This window comes from Carassius auratus, chromosome 37, assembly GCF_003368295.1.
Source record: "Carassius auratus strain Wakin chromosome 37, ASM336829v1, whole genome shotgun sequence".
Lineage (NCBI taxonomy): Eukaryota > Metazoa > Chordata > Actinopteri > Cypriniformes > Cyprinidae > Carassius > Carassius auratus.
Window position 1 is genome coordinate 1162345 of NC_039279.1, and position 16723 is coordinate 1179067.

Sequence of the window (16723 nt, forward strand, 5' to 3'; positions counted from 1 at the left end):
TAAAAAAGTATATATTTTTGCATGCATATTATCATGCTGTAGCGGGAAAGTAAAAAGTATTGAAAAAAGAGTGACTGTTCAGATTTTTATAGTTGACTTTGAAAAATCAGCCCCATAAACACAGAACAGCTGCCATGACTTTATTCAGTTCACAATTTCTGTAGTGCTTTCACAGGATCTATTCTAAAGCAGCTTCTCTTTATAAAGCAGCATATTTAAATAATAATGCATTACATTCCCCAGTGAGCAAGACAAAACAAGGTCCCAAGATAGTGAAGAAGAAACCAAGAGAGGAAACCAAGATCCAACAAACATGCAACACACAAATCAGAGAATATGAGAGAATATGTGTAGAAGTTAAGAGTGATCTGTTTGTATTGTGAGGAAAGAGTCCATCCAGAGGCAATGTGATGCATGCAAGCGAGCTGTGATGAACAACATCCGTGAAGGGTGAGAGATGAATGCATGAAGGCTGATGTGATGATTCAGGCTCAGTGTGTCTGGATAGTGTCTGTCTGCTGGGACTCACTAGTGTTCTGACGCCGTACTGCTTCTCCACCTTCTCTTTCAGCTGTCTGAAACATGCCTCCAGACGCTCGTGAAACGGACGAAGAGCCTCCGTCACCTTCTCGCCGTGGATACGAACTCCTTCAGCCAGGTTCGGGATCTGAATGAGACGCACACAAACACAAGCAAAGGAATTCAACGACAGAAAAATGCAACAAAGTTACAGGAAACTTGCGAAAAAACCCCCACTATGCATTCACCCCAAAAATCAACCTGACATGAATAAAAGAAACATTCACCAAATGGCATCAAATAAACCAACGTGTAAATAATGACTTTTATTATGTGGTAGGTCAAGCATTTATCTAAACCCAGTACAAAAACATGTACCTAAATAAAATAACTTTAAATGTATTTTTACATTATTTTCCTCTCACACTTCTATTGCTGTATTAATAAATATACACATTCTTTGTTACAAAACAATTAAGCAAATTAAAAGTCTTATGTCTTTATTCCCTATAAATGCATTTTTTATATGTAGCCATGTAGTTAAATTCTATAAATTAAAATATATTATATATATAAAGATAAAACAATAAATCTAGGACAACAATGCTGCATTAACAAACCAAATAAAACATTCAATAAAAAAATCATGAAGCATTTACCCCAAAAATTCAACCTGAAATTCAATATTTAATGAGTAAATAATGACTTTTACTATCAAATTTCATTTTTCTAAATTCAACCCCAAAAATCTACTTTACCTACCCTAACTTTAAATGAGTTTTCAATAGTTTTTTTTGGTAACACTTTACAATAATGGTCCATTTGTTAATGTTAGTTATTTAGTTAACATGATCAAAGCAAAGACAATTCTTCTATGGCATTTATTAATATTAGTTGTTAATTTCAACATTTACTAATGCATTATTCAGATCAAAAGTTGAGCTTGTTAACATTAGCTAATGCACTGTGAATTAGCATGACCTAACAAGGAATAACTGCATGTTCATTAACTAACATTAACAAAGAGGAATAAATACTGTAATAAATGTATTGTTCATTGTTTGTTCATGTTAAATAATGAATTAACTAACATTAACTAATGGACCATTATTCTAAAGTGTTACAGTTTAATTTTTTTCTTTAACTTCTAAAAAGGTTTTAAAAAATATAAAAAGTTTTTGGTTGCAAAATAATACAGAAAAATAAAATCTTGAAGTCTATTATGTCATTATACTCCAGAAATGCATTTTTTAATTGTGTCATGTCGTTTCTGCCAGTTCACACATTGCTTTTAAGACTTGTAAAAGTGTTTTGTGGGCGCCACGTTGAGAGCGGTTGAATCTGTCTGCAGTTTCTCTGACTGAATTCTGGTTTCCATACACCAAAGAAAGAGCACAACTTTTTGGATTAAAGGTATTCTTTCAGGGCCACCAGCAGTGCCAGGTTCCTCATCCAGCCCTTGCTGTCTCACGAGCTCCACACACTGCTCAAACCGTGTTCTTGTAAATCGCAGGTGTTTCAGGAACATCCTTGGGCTCCTGTCAAGAACTGGCATCCGCACAGTGCCTGATTTCAGTACTGCTGGTAATGCCCTTTTATTTTCAAAGAAAGCTATTGCTGCTCTAAAAAAGGGGGAAAAAGATGCATATATAATGTACTTTAATATAAATGTAAGTCTAAGTGTTACGTAAGTGTTCATACTGTTATTATTATTTTTTTAATGCTGGCAATAACATATCTACATTGTCGTTGTTAGTAATAACCAAAAAACAAATATTAAGTAATTATTTTTACTTGATGTGCTTTCTGTGTTCTGCAATATGTAGTAGTAGCATACAAGTGTAATGTAATGTTGTGTTTTACAGCAGCCTACAGCATTCTTTCAAGCAGGTTAATTTTGCTGGCTTTTGGCAATTACAACATGGCATGAACACAGTATGATATGCATCCTTTTATTGTGGTGTATGACCCATGATGTCTTTCTGCTGTTGGAGAGAGATGTAACCTGCAACTCTTCTGATTTACTGAAGCCTCAAGTGCAGTGATTCACCTCGGACTGAAATATCACGAGGAGGTTCAATTTTCTGTCTTCTACGTAAAACCTCTGGCCTGACAGACACATAAAACAGGCAAACAGCCACTAAAGCACCAGCGCTGGGTTCTGCAAGCTACTGTGAAAGACGGACCATATTACACAGCATTAAAAACAAACCTTTGTGCACAAGCATGCATCACACAAGGCACTATGTTCTCTCAGAGTCTCCTGCTAATCTGAATGTACAGAATAAAGTATAATGCATCAGAAGGATACACAAACACACACATTCTGAACTGCTCAGCTAATTGTAAGGAGAGGTTACATTATGAGAGTAAAACAGAGGACTATAAAGATGAAGTATTTGCTTCCTGTTAACTGATGCAATGCAGTGCAATGCGATGGAGAGGAGCACTTTCTTTGACATGTTCACGTCGAAATGGTCATCAACCATGAGCCTAAGACATCATGCTTCTCTTCAGACTTTAAGCAATCACTCAAAAAAAAAAAAAAAAAAGATCTCTGATAGAACAATTTTCTATCTCAGTATTTTTGTCTTGGTTTCCAATACAAACATGTCCATTATGATGCATTTAATTGAGATGAAAAATGAAATTAAGTTTTGAACTCAATGAGTTTGTGAAACTGATCAAAAAGAATATACGCCAGTAAAAAAATAAATAAAATAATAATAATAATAAAAAATAACAGAGCTCCTGAAAAAACAACACATTCCTTGTTTGTTTGCACAGACACTTGGTGAAAAAAAATCTCATTCTATTCTAAATCTTAATTTCTGAATGTTTAAGTACTTGTTAAAATATTTTAAATATTTAAGTATTTTAAACTTTAAATATTTAAATGTTAAAATGTTTTAAATGCATAAATGTTTAAAAATTTGCAAATCAGAATTATTTTTATTGTTGAATTATGTATAAATATGAAAAAATCTTTTCATATTTGTCATGTATAAATACAGTATTTATATTTAAAAAAATTTAATTTGTTTAAATATTTAAAATATATATTTTTTTAAATTACGTATTTAAATATTTAAAATCCGTTAATATTTTAATGTATACATATTTTAAATGTTGAAATAGTTTTCATTTTTAATAATTCGTTTAAATATTTCAATATTTTAAATGCTTACCTTTTAATATTTAAATTATTTAAATATGTATACATGTGATCAGTTTCATTATCATGAACACAGTTGACCTGAAAGACAAAAACAATTGTATATTAACACAATTAATGCTAATTCACTCAAAGCACCCTTTAGCTCTGATTACATTCACACTGTACTGTAGCACGAGCTCTCCAACTTCACCACTTAATTATAGGAATGTATAATCCGTCTAGAAATAATGCAGGGTTTGCTCAGACACAGAGTGAGCGGATCCTCCTGCAGTCCAACAGTCGTGAGTGACACTACAGCAGAGCGAGAGACAGAGAGGATTCCCGCTTTAATAAGAGCTGTTAGCACTGCAGGGAATTTCTGAAAGAGTCAGAGATACAGACAGATAGAGCAGCTGCAGCGCACTCGTGTCTCCAGGGAAACCCACAGCTTTAGAACATGATCAGAGGGAGGGAATTCTGGGTAGGCGGCAGAGCAATGAATCTGCTTTAAAATCACACAAAGACAACGACTCATACACCTCATCAGTGAACTCTGAGTGAGAATAAAACAGATGTATGGACACAGAATGAAGAATACATGTGGTTAAAAACACCCAAGGTCACGACTCTAGTTAAATATAAAATAAAAACTAGTAATTAACCAGGAAGATATTGTCCACAGATCTGCTTATGGTTGTTTTTGTAGCATTTTATAAAAGTTACAAAGAAGTTAAACTGGAGCACTTATGAGTGAAGTGACATCCGAGTTCATCTGGAGTCTAAATTCGTGTGATCTGCCCTGAAACTAATTATCAGACAAACTAGAGGCTCTGAAAGTGAGTGGGACTAATGTTTTTGCACCATTTATGACAATGCAAGGCGGCAGAGAGATATGCATGCTTAGATTTTTCATATGCTTCATCACACAGTCCATCAACACAGCGCTGGATGAATTGCTTGTCATTAACATACAATAAACTCACCAGATCCTCACGCTACGTTACCAGCTGAAGCTTCTGTACTTGCTTGAGGTAAGTGTTTTTCTCAGTGCAAAAGATGCAGGCTGACATGAACGAAGCGGAGCAAACAAAAGCACCTGATTTGTGTGAATAACAGCTCTGGCTCTGCGAGAGAGCAGCACATTCACACAGACCAGACCTAGTCCCGGCGGCGCTCTGAGACCAAACGGCACAAAGCAAACGTAATCAAAAGCTGAAATCTGCAGGGGGATTGTCCTGCCTTTTCACCGCTGTTTACAGGATTTCAGTGTCAGCCGGTTTGACAGAGCATCGAGTTCTACCTTCAGGACAAGAGGATGTATCGATCGCCATATCGAACAGAAAAAGTGGCTTTGGGCTCAAACACAAACTCTGTCTCTTTGTCTGTCATGGCATAAACAATAAATACTGCATAAAGAAAACACTGGACACTGACAAATCTATAACAACTGAACATTTAAGATAGCGTCAACACGTGTCTGAGAAAACAGGATTTCATAACCATTTCTCTGTCTATATAATAAAGACAGAGCTTGATTTGTGCGACTCATCTTGTCATCGTCTTTGTGGAGGAACACGTCTTTAAAATGTAAGATAAAGCATGAGACATACTTTATTCTCTGACAGGATGACAGCTGCTGTAACTCATCTCATGCAAATGTCCTGACCTGACATGAATACGAGAGAAAAAACTAAACATTAAAAGCTACAGTAAAAAAAAAAAAATACAAGATTGATACATTCAACAAATAGCATCAAAGAGCTTTCATATAACATCAGAAATGCATTCTGGTTGTTTTACAAAACGATCTCTCTTTAATGTGTGAATAATGACTTTTACCGTCATCACAAGCATTTTTCTAAACTGAATATCAAAAATGCTTGTTTGGTTTTGAATGTTTTTCTCTAACTTCTAGCTGTGTGTTATTTTAGTATCACTGAGATGGCGTTTTAGTTTATTAATGTTTATTTAGTTCATGTATTAATATTTTAAATTGGTTTCAATTTTATATTTAATATTTATATTTAATTTAAACTTTAGTTAAAATGTATTATTTTGCTGTGAATGTTTGCTTTTTTGTAGTTTTATTTTTTATGTCTATATAGTTTTTTTTACATTTTAGTTTATTTTAGTAAATCACATTAAACTACATTAAATAAGAAATGTTGAAACTAACTGAAAAAAAATATATATTTTATTTCAGTTAATGTTTATTTTATTAGAAGTAACAAAAATGTTTTTTTTAATGGTTTTAACTATAATAACTGCTGCATTAAACATACTAAACACACACTTACAAAGACATTTTCTGTATTAGTGCTAACGATAAATGAATGTGTTTTTATAAATTACCAATATCATTAAATTAATCTAGATAAATAAATAGAGTAAATAGCTGTTGTTTATTTTTACCTTGTGATAGCTAATGCATTAATTGTTCACAAAGTGCACCAAAAATATGAACTAATGTAATATAATATGCTTGGTATTTTATAATATTTAAAATCTTCCAGGTGTATCTTTTTGAACATGAAAGGCATCGGTTTAATGACCCATTAGTATTTTGTAGGTGACAGCTAATCAAAAGCATCAAAACTTGCTGTCAATCTCTCAAGATGAGACAACCATGAATCCCCACACATTACTGACATGCAGCAAGACACAGAATCAAGTTTATCCAGCAAACAGGTTTGTTTTCCATCTCTAGACAAAAGCTGTGCTAACTGAAAGAAAACAAGTTGACAAAAAGATCAAATCCAGGAATTGGTGATAATAAAGTATAATGGGGGATTAACAAGCAGTTTAGTAAAGGAGTTACAGCACATCACAAAAAAAAAAGAAAAAGAAAAAAGAGCCGTCAGCGAGAGACATTATTGTGCTGAATGACACACAGCAGATGTTGTTTTCGGAGAGAAAAAACGTATTTGTCATTGGCATGGGAAATATTTCCCACTAAACAGCTGCAAATTAAGCTTGATCAGGGTTCAGATCATCTTCTGTAGATCTCTATCTCACACACATACACAGTCTTGTGAGTAAGACAGCAGGAGGAGTTGATGTGCTGCTCTGCCCTGTAACCATCATCTCTGTTTCGACTGAGTAGAGAGAGATAAAAGCGTTTCGATTCGATGATAAAGTCAGTTTGCAGCAGCAGACACGTGCTGCTTCACCCAAACATGTGGAGAAGACTCTGCTTTAAATAAAACCTCACACTGGATATTTATACAGCACGACAGATGCTTTAAGATCTTCTGAAGAACTCCTATCTCGCATCGCTCATGCTAGTCAGAAAAGTTATATACAGTTTTTGATTTTTTTTAATCAATTCTTTGAAGAAAGGACAGCTTGGATTGATTAAAATATATATATTATACTAACAGCAAGTTGCTACTGAATATTTAATCAAATCTGCTATTAAAATATTGAATGCAATACTTGTGTGACTCGGAATTATTGCTATTATATTTATATTTCCAGCAAAATAATGACAAATAGCTCATGAATATTCAATATATCCTCCAGCACTGCTGTTTAGACATGCATGATTATATTATTACCTGCCAGGCAATCAGATCCTTTAGCTTTTCAATCTTCTCCTGGTCATTTGGATGTTCTTGGATGTATTTCTCAGTGAAAAATGCCTGAAGATGACAAAACAACAACTATCAGTATATACAGTACAGACCAAAAGTTTGTAAACATTACTATTTTTAATGCTTTTGAAAGAAGTTTCTTCTGCAGAACTGTTTCCAACACTCATAATAAATCAGAATATTAGAATGATTTCTAAATTATCATGTGATCGACTGGATGTTACATGTGACACTGAAGGCTGGAGGAATGATGCTGAAAATTCAGCTTTGTATCACAGGAATATTACACATTATTACAGTTTTTTTCTGTATTTTTGATCAAATAAATGCAGGCTTGATGAGCAGAAGAAACTTCTTTCAAAAACATTAAAAATAGTAATGTTTCCAAACTTTTGGTCTGTACTGTATATATATATTAAAATGCAATAATTTCAATCTCAAATCATAACTAGACTCAAAGCAAAACTGTTTTCAACACTGATAGTAAGAAATGTTTCCTGCGCATCACAGGAAAAATTACATTTTAAAATCTATTCAAATAGAAAACAGTTATTTTAAATTGCAAATATATTTCATAATTTTTGATCACATAAATGCAGCCTTGATGAGCATGATAAAATATTTTCATAATATAAAATGGTTTCAATTGTTCATGCAATCAACTTCTGTTGCTTCACGGTGTTTAATCTTGACACAGTTTGGCAATTATTACCAGAATAATCTCATACCTTCTCATAATTAGTGAAGCCGCCCATGACAGCTGGGTCCACGATGCCGTTGAGGAGCATAGAGAGGGGGTTGATGGGAAGGCTGGGGTCACTTAAGTGGCGCTGGACCATGTTGTTGATTTTCTCATTGGTCAGTTGCATTGTCTCCATAGCATTTTCCAGCGGGCTGATTTCCTCCTGCATACAGAAGCAAAAACATATTTATGTAACAAAGGATGATCTAAAAAAAACCCCAATAAAAATAAAAAAAAACAAGCAGAATGCACTTACAAAAATTTACTAGCAAAGCGGCAGATGATGACTCTTACTTTAACTGGTTGTCTACACAATACTGTTACTCAACAACCAAAGCTGCAATGCAACTCCACTAATGAGCAGCGAAACAACAAGAGCAGGTCAAACTGCGTGTCACATCCTACACTGAACCATTTACTGAAGTACTAATGAACGGCTTAACATGTTCTCTTCCAATATCTGGCTCCCCTAATGCATCTGTGACGGGATCTGAAATCAATGCGTCTATCTCTGGAAACTCGTGCCAGCGAGGCTAATGAGAACGAAAGCACACGTGAAGCATCAGAGAAAACAATCGCATCTGAGCGTGTGGAGAGACGATGAGAAGGAGAGCTAAAAAGAGACTGTGCAAATTAGAACAGATAAACACCAGGGCATGCAGTCTGGGTATCACATGATGCTGGAGCCGGTCTGCAGTCAAATATCTGAATGCAGCGTGCCAGCACACGCAGCCACGATTCCCTCAGCGCAGGACGGATTCAGGGCGACATGATCAGAATAGCATGAGAGAGAGAGAGAGAGAGAGAGAGAGAGAGAGAGAGAGAGAGAGAGAGAGAGAGACAGAGAGAGAGAGAGAGAGAGAGAGAGAGAGAGAGAGACAGAGAGAGAGAGAGAGAGAGAGAGAGAGAGAGACGAGAGAGAGAGAGAGAGAGAGAGAGAGAGAGAGAGAGAGAGAGAGAGAGAGAAGAGAGAGAGAGAGAGAGAGAGAGAGAGAGAGAGAGAGAGAGACAGAGAGAGAGAGAGAGAGAGAGAGAGAGAGAGAGAGAGAGAGAGAGAGAGAGAGAGAGAGAGAGAGATCACGTCTGCTATAATGCAGTGTGGTAAGTGTGAGACAGGTCTATTTTTGTTTTGGGGTTTTAAAAACTAAATATTCAGTAATATTCCTTATTTGACTGCACTGATGATATCGGATGAGAACAACACTTGAAGTAATGATATGTCGTCTGTAGAGTCGCTTTATAGATGACTCAAACTCTTAGGGTCACCAAACTTCCTCTTTTTCCTGTCTGGGATTTCTAAACAGCTTAAAATCTCCAGGTTTTGGCTAGAATGTGTTTATATAAAAACATACGTTTTTAGGTTAACAAAGGTTACTGTTTTTCCTTTGCATGTTTTTTATTCCTCTGTTTTCTGTATAAAGTGCCTTGAGAAGCTACTTTAAAGGCACTATATAAAATAAAGTTTATTACTTGTATTTGTTTTTCTTGTTTTGCTGAGGGTAATGATTGACAAGAAGTTTGACCAATAGCATGCAGGCATTGTACATAATCGATAAGGCAGGATCTACTGAGATTGGTGAAAGCAATGCAAATACACATATGAATAAAATATGAGGACCGTAAAGAGACCGTCAATAGAAAAAAAAGTCTAAAACTTTTAGGCAATATAGAAAAAATCCCATCTAGGACAAAGAGAGGGTAGGGTCACCTTCTGAACTCTGCAACCTCACAACTGAATCAACACTGAACTAACTTCAGCTGAGAAATGATGCTATTGTCTTCTGTAGAGCGGTTTAGAGCTGAACTGAATTCTGTAATTGATTAATTTTGCAATAAAAAGACGTGTGGAGAGTGCAAGAAAGACATTGCAAATTTACTGCAACAGATCACATCTTGAGACAAGCTCCTTAAAAATATCTACTTAAAATACAAAATGCATTAAAACAGAACATTGAGTGCTGAACTCCTGTCATGCAACTCCCATCATGCAGTGCAAAAACAAAACAAAACAATACGAATTAAAAGCTTCTGAAGCTTTTCATCTTGATCAGCAAGTCTTTGGAAACACCATCAAATAACACCAAAGACTGTCTTTTTCTTCTTTACATAAGATTTTCTTAAGAAAATATTTTGAGAACTTAAGAACTTTTCAAAAATTGCACTCAGGAACTTTCTTACCTTCTTCTCAATGTTCACATATTTTCTCAATATGTACCTTTTACTTTAGAAGAATTTACTGAATGTGTTTGCTTGTATTTAAATGCATTCTTCACCGAATCTTAAATTCAGCTATATAATACATACAATATAATAAAAACAAACATCTTATAGAATTCAGCTTAGAACAAAAAATACAAGAATTTGCACAAACAATTCTATAAAAGATTCTTTAGATGAACTTTTTTAAATCAGAAATACCAAGACCATATGTTTTATGGACAAGCTGGTGCTACAATACTGACACTTTGGATCTTCTCCACACTTTAACAAATGCCCATGCTTCATTAGAATATGGTGAGAGTGAAACAGGTCAGTTCTACTTCAGACTGTAGAAGAGGTTGAGTTCATTCAAGATGATGTGAGAGAGGTAAAGGCTGCTCATTTTCCTTCAAACCATCAAGAATGGCTGATATAATGAACCACTGCAGATGCTAAAGCTGTTGAACTCACCGTTGAGACGGACAGCACTTCAAACCAGCGCAGGATGCCGGGAAGCTTATAGGCTGTTACGAAAGTCGTCCTTTCAATCCACATGTTCTTTTGGAAAAATGGGAAAGAGAGAACAGTTAGCAGAATGAAAGCTTTTAGCAAAGGGACAGATTTTAGGTAAAGAGTGGCCACAATTTATTCCTGGGTGGTGCTTTTTTTTCTTCTTCTTCAATTTAAGCCTCCATTTACTGAATTTTAATGGATGTTTACCAATAGCAGATGTAAGAGGAAGCCACGGAGGTGGGACAGACTTTGTATTTTAGTATAAAGGTCCCGTGTTCTCAGGTTTGATGTATGCTATAATAACTCCACGTGAAGCCATCTTAAAAGGTTTTTAGACATTCGGTCATTTGAAAAGTTCTTCTAAATGAGGAAGTGCAGAGCACAAGCAGCGAGTGAAATAACAAAAGGAGAAACGCTGTAGTCACAGAGAAGCAAAAGGAAACTCACTGCGAACTCATTGTCCGGATCTTTCTCTCCCTTCCGGACCGGCCGTGAATACTGGAATTTCTGGACTTCATTCACGGTGTAAAAGCTGAAAAAAATAAAATGTGAATGATTCATTCCCAGAACGTTTGGTGGTTTTGAGAGGGTTGCATTGGGTCAAGAGGCTGGAGATATATGAGCATGCTTCTAAAAGTGGTCTTGATGATGAACAACAATCATGCACCATTCAAGGACGTGCTTGAAAAGAGGAAACTGAAACACTGGACAACACTGAATCTTTGAATGCTGATCATTCTTTGATATTTTGGGCTAATTTGGTCATAAAAAGTACAAAGTGCATATTACCCACAACAGCTTTGCAGATTTTGTGCATTTCAAGACTGACTATAACACGACTACACAACTTTATATCATTGACTGGACACATTTACTGAACAAATACGCCCGTCACTGAATGTAATGCTGTTTTTAGTCTGAACAAGATGCTGAGTGAGAGTGTAAATGACTGATGACTAGCAGTGGAAGTGAAACTCATAATTCATTTATTCTTGCCAATCTGACAAAACGAAGGACAGGAAAATGTAAACATTTGACAAAATTAAGGAAAATAGATCTAGAGCAGAAAACCCTTAAAATGAGTCTCTTTTGAGTCTCTCAATAGACCAGTATACACTTGAAATATAATAAAAGTTAATAAGGCCAAATTCGGTGGTGCTTCTGTTGAGAAAAATGATTCAGTGAAGCAGCTCACAAACTATAGTAACAACTGCATAACAACAATACATGAAGTCATGTACTTTTCAACTGCTACACAAAGTCATTGAACCAAGAACGAAAATGTACTCTTCTCATGTCATGTCTTTCTACTGTGGATCATAAAAGATGTTTTCAGTGTTTTAACCATACAACTGGAGCCAAAACTGGTTGGTTAACAACTTTCTAGAAAAAAACAACAACAAAAACGTGTCATGCATTTTAAATAAACCCATTCTTAAGTGGAACATAAACTACTCGGTTGCTTTACATATCAGTCATTTAGTCTCTTTCTGTTGGTTCTTGGTCAGAACAAGTTGCAATGGATCAGACGTACTGCTTTTTAGTCAAAGATCTGGTTACGCGAGTTAGATTTCCTAACTACTACTACCATCTTTATCAAAGAAACCACAAACTCATCTACAGAGCAGCCAAACCATGGTGTCCTCTTTCGCTGTTCCCTTATGCCTGAATGCTAAAATATCTGCTTTGCTATTAAAAGCAAAAGATAGAGAGGGAATAAGGTGAGAATTTAGACCATTTGACCTTCCCAGTTCACCAATCCACATATATTCCAGCTTCGGTCAGACTTGTGCAACGCAGCTTATATGAGCATGACGGCGCCAACATGCTTCGAGTCATGCCTCTGGACTGGGTTATCAACAGATTTAAATCGGATTTAAAAAGACACAGATAACCAATTACAATATTTACAAATGTATCAGCTGCAGGGGAGAGAGATCCAGCCCGGGGCATGAGAGGAGAAACACAAAAATTAACCTCAACTGTGACATGAAGGATCAGGCCGATGTTCAATCACTGAAGTTATCCACCCCTTAAGCTCCTCTACACATGCACGCTCCTGTAAGCTCATAGAAATGTGACCTTTGGCTCCGATGCTTATTTACTCAGAAATGTGGGTAAATAGTGAGTTTTAATTGCTTTTCATGCTCACTGGCGGCTCTGATTGGCTGTGCTAAGCAGCTTCTGACGCTTTATCAAGATCGGTGATAACGCTGTTTACCCCATGGCACAGAATTTAGCCTGAAACAGAATTATGCTTCCGCTGCAGGTGTGTGTGTGTGCGTGTGATTTATTAAAGCACAGAGGAGTGTAGTAAGGTCAAACATGGTTTGCTCACTGCACTTTTCCATTTGAATCAGTCGCTCTGAAACACACAAACCCCAGAGATCTGCCTGCTACTGTTTACTGACCCGTCACACACACACACACACACACACACACACACACACACACACAGGTCAACAGACAGACAGATGGAAAATAATGTGAGATACAAATAAACAAATGATCTTACAATAAGACTAAAGCTAGAACAGAATGATCTAGACAGATAGAACGACAGATTCAGAAAAACAGAAGAGATAGAACATCTTTAGAACAGCAGAAAGATTGATAGTCATAATTAGAACAGAAGATAAACCGACAGACAAGTAACTAACAGACAGACAGAATAAAAACAGACATAGAGAGTGAGAGACAGACAGATGCTCTCTCACCTGACGATCTGCTCTGACACCGGTTTGTTCTGGAACTTTGGGGGCAGCTCTAGGATGGGCTTCACTGTGAAACACTGAATGTCTGGTGGAACCAAACTAAGAAACAATAACAGGAACAATCTGGAGATCTGAAGTCAAACTAAACACAGTTTTACACGTCTGGAGGATACACTGTCCAGAGGAGCTCCTGATGTCCTCGCTGGGAGGCGTCGTGGTCTTCATCTTCTCAGCGTTGGGGAACTGAGTGAGCAGTCTGGCCTCAAAGTCCTCCCGCCGCTCATACTCCTTCCCTCGATAGATGAACATCTTATTCTGAAAAACACCCGCAGCAGACATTCACATCTGGAGAGCAAACAGTCCTCTCCTGATTTATTTGATGACTTCTCTGCGCTCACCGTCCTAATCAATATTATTAGCATGTTATGGATTTCAAAGCATCACGTTTTCTGAAAACAGTACTATTAAATTAACACATCAGATTTAATGAATGCACATAAATATAACAAAAAATAAATAAAAATCAAATACACAGATACTGTAGGTACCAACATACCCAGATGTGATTCACAGCAGTGGTTTACATGGAAAAACAATGAATAAATAAATAAAGGTTTTCTGGAGCATCTATCAGTGAAGCATGTCTACAAGAACTTAACGTTAAACAACAATGAAAAAATATCATATTATAATGCATTAAACAGCCAATAGAAATATGATTAGGGTTCTCAGGGTCATTTTAGTTTTAGCATTGCCGAATAATAAAATGCAACTAACTACGTAATCATGCAGTTCAGATAGTAAAATAAATAGACTTATGAAATATTTAAACAAAATGCTTTGCTGTCAATGTCGAAGGCTGTGTGTCCACACAAACTCCACGGTGTTTTGAAATGGCAGCATTGTGAGATATAAACTTTATAAACTTTATAAGCATTGTGAGATATAAAAGTTACAAACTTGCAATTCTGGCTTTTTTCTTAGAATTGTAAGTTTATAAAGCTATAAATACACTAATAAAGCCTTGGTAGCATGTTAGGATTCCTTAAGGAAAACCAGTTGGGAACCACAATTGTTCAGTTATCATCATCATTATCTATGAATCCAGGGATTTTATGATATATAACAGTAAAATGCCACAGAAAAAAGCATCTCATCATCAGAGAAGCTCATTCTGTATTTCATAAGAGTTTTAACGTTAAAAATCTCAGAATAACCACTGTGACTGTAATTCAGATGTGTTTGGCAGTCTGGAAACGCTCGATTATTGCACTTTCCCATAAAGACACTGTCAATCATCTGCGCCCACCTACAACTCCGTCAATATGTTTCCACTGGCAGCGTCTGTGTGAACAACTACACCCAGACCACGGTGTGTGCACAAACACACACACACACACACACACAGAGAAATATCACAGGGAGAGAGAGAGAGAGAGATGGAACGGGATACTAAATTGTCAATATGTGTGTGAGTTTTTATTGCTGAACAATGCATGCTCACATTTAATATTTCACAATAGTAGAAAGCAGCATGCTTGTATTCGATCTGAAAACAGGCTGAGAGATGCACTGGTGCACACACACACACACACACACACATATTTCAGCTGCTCAATTAGTGAAACGTGAACCGGAGGTGAAATATGCCCAGGGCTGTTTTCAAATCTGCTTTGAGCGATAAGGTGACAAATTGGACTGAGCTCTCGACGGGTGTTTTCACATCGCTGGTGATTCCAAGCACGGTGGAATAAACCGGCTGTGTTCGCACGACTCTGCACGCATACAGAAGTGACACTTTAAGGAGAAAGAGGAGATTGCAAGACGTTTTGTGTTTTAAAAGGCAAAGCTTCTCTCCACGGAGCAACATGTCAACACTAGCAGGAGGCGACTGGCCGTTAGATGCACATTAATTTTTTGTTTCCCAGGAAGGCTGATGGGAGACGTGTGACTGCAGGCGGCTGGAAGAGTATTAACAGAATTACAAATGTATATCTGAGGCGATTCAGTGCCACAAACACAGGCTTAAACACACACATGATCTGTGGAAGGTGAATGATTCGGTTTCATTATGAATGACAGAGATTTATATATATATATATATATATATATATATATATATATATATATATATATATATATATATATATATATATATATATATATAAAAACGAATGCAAACACTTCCACAGTCACACAAAGTCCACAGAACATTGATATGTTCCTGAATATAAATTAATTGGAATTAATTGAACAATATAACTGAATTGAACAACAAAAATCATGAATATAATAAATAATTAGTAAATATTGAGGTTGTTTTTGGTTTTTATTAAAAAAATCTTAAAAATATGAGCAAAGTAAAAAAAAAAAAAAGATTTGGTAAAAAAAAGAATACAGACTGAAATAATAATAATACTTAAACATTTATAATATAAGTGAATTGAATTTAAATAACTACCTTTATTTAATAAATAATAACTGAATTAAATTTGGTAGTAAAATAATTTAAAAACAAATTATAATTTAATAATTTAACTGAAGAATAGAATTGAATCAAAAATATAAATAAATTAATGAATTCAACAAATAATATTTAATAAATAGTTAGATGTTTTTATATAGTTTTTAACAGCCTTGAAAACAGTGGCTTTGAGCAGGCAAAGTGGAACTGAAATAGATTTGGGAAGAAGCTAATAACAACACTAATGCTAACACTAATACTAATAATAGAACTGAAATTTGAAATTGATGATTATATTTAGAGACTGAATGTCTATGCCTGGGACAAAAAGGTGAAAAGAATTAATACACAAAAGGTGAAAAGTATGGTGAAGGCATGGTAGAAATTGACCTTCATATCTCAAAAGGAAAATAAATCTGTTAGTCTGAATAAAAATCAAGCCCTTGAACATGAAAATGTGTTTGAGTGCAGGTTTCTGAGAGGCCACTGACACAAAGACAACAGAAACTGATTTCCAGGCCTTTAGATACATATCAGACGAATTCACAATGCAATGCATTTACACAAAGAAACAAGACAAATATGCAATATTATAAGATTCACAATTCTAAGATGAATTCTCACCCGCAGGAACGAGGGGAAGCCCAGCCCATAATAACCCACAGCGAAGTAGTCCGGCTTCGGCCTGATCACTTTCACGATGTTCTCATAAAACTGAGCCTGCTTCCTCTGAGAGACACAGAGACGATCAGATCATCAGTGCCCCGTTACAAAAACACAGTTCCTGTACAACAGCTGTTACGGATGGTTGCCAGGGCGTAG

At 35.8% G+C, this 16723-nt stretch overlaps 1 protein-coding gene across 3 annotated transcripts in view; it reads right to left on the reverse strand.

Moving 5' to 3' along the window:
• dock1 (dedicator of cytokinesis 1) overlaps nucleotides 1-16723 on the reverse strand; it is a 202814-nt gene that overhangs the window by 10350 nt on the left and 175741 nt on the right. For all 3 annotated transcript variants that reach the window (XM_026222208.1, XM_026222207.1, XM_026222206.1), the window contains exons 40-47: nucleotides 16526-16630; nucleotides 13611-13752; nucleotides 13441-13522; nucleotides 11171-11255; nucleotides 10682-10768; nucleotides 7998-8174; nucleotides 7234-7317; nucleotides 530-667 (exon numbers count right to left, since the gene is read on the reverse strand). In XM_026222208.1, coding sequence (XP_026077993.1) covers nucleotides 530-667; nucleotides 7234-7317; nucleotides 7998-8174; nucleotides 10682-10768; nucleotides 11171-11255; nucleotides 13441-13522; nucleotides 13611-13752; nucleotides 16526-16630 — 900 coding nt within the window. The remainder of the gene's footprint in view (nucleotides 1-529; nucleotides 668-7233; nucleotides 7318-7997; nucleotides 8175-10681; nucleotides 10769-11170; nucleotides 11256-13440; nucleotides 13523-13610; nucleotides 13753-16525; nucleotides 16631-16723) is intronic.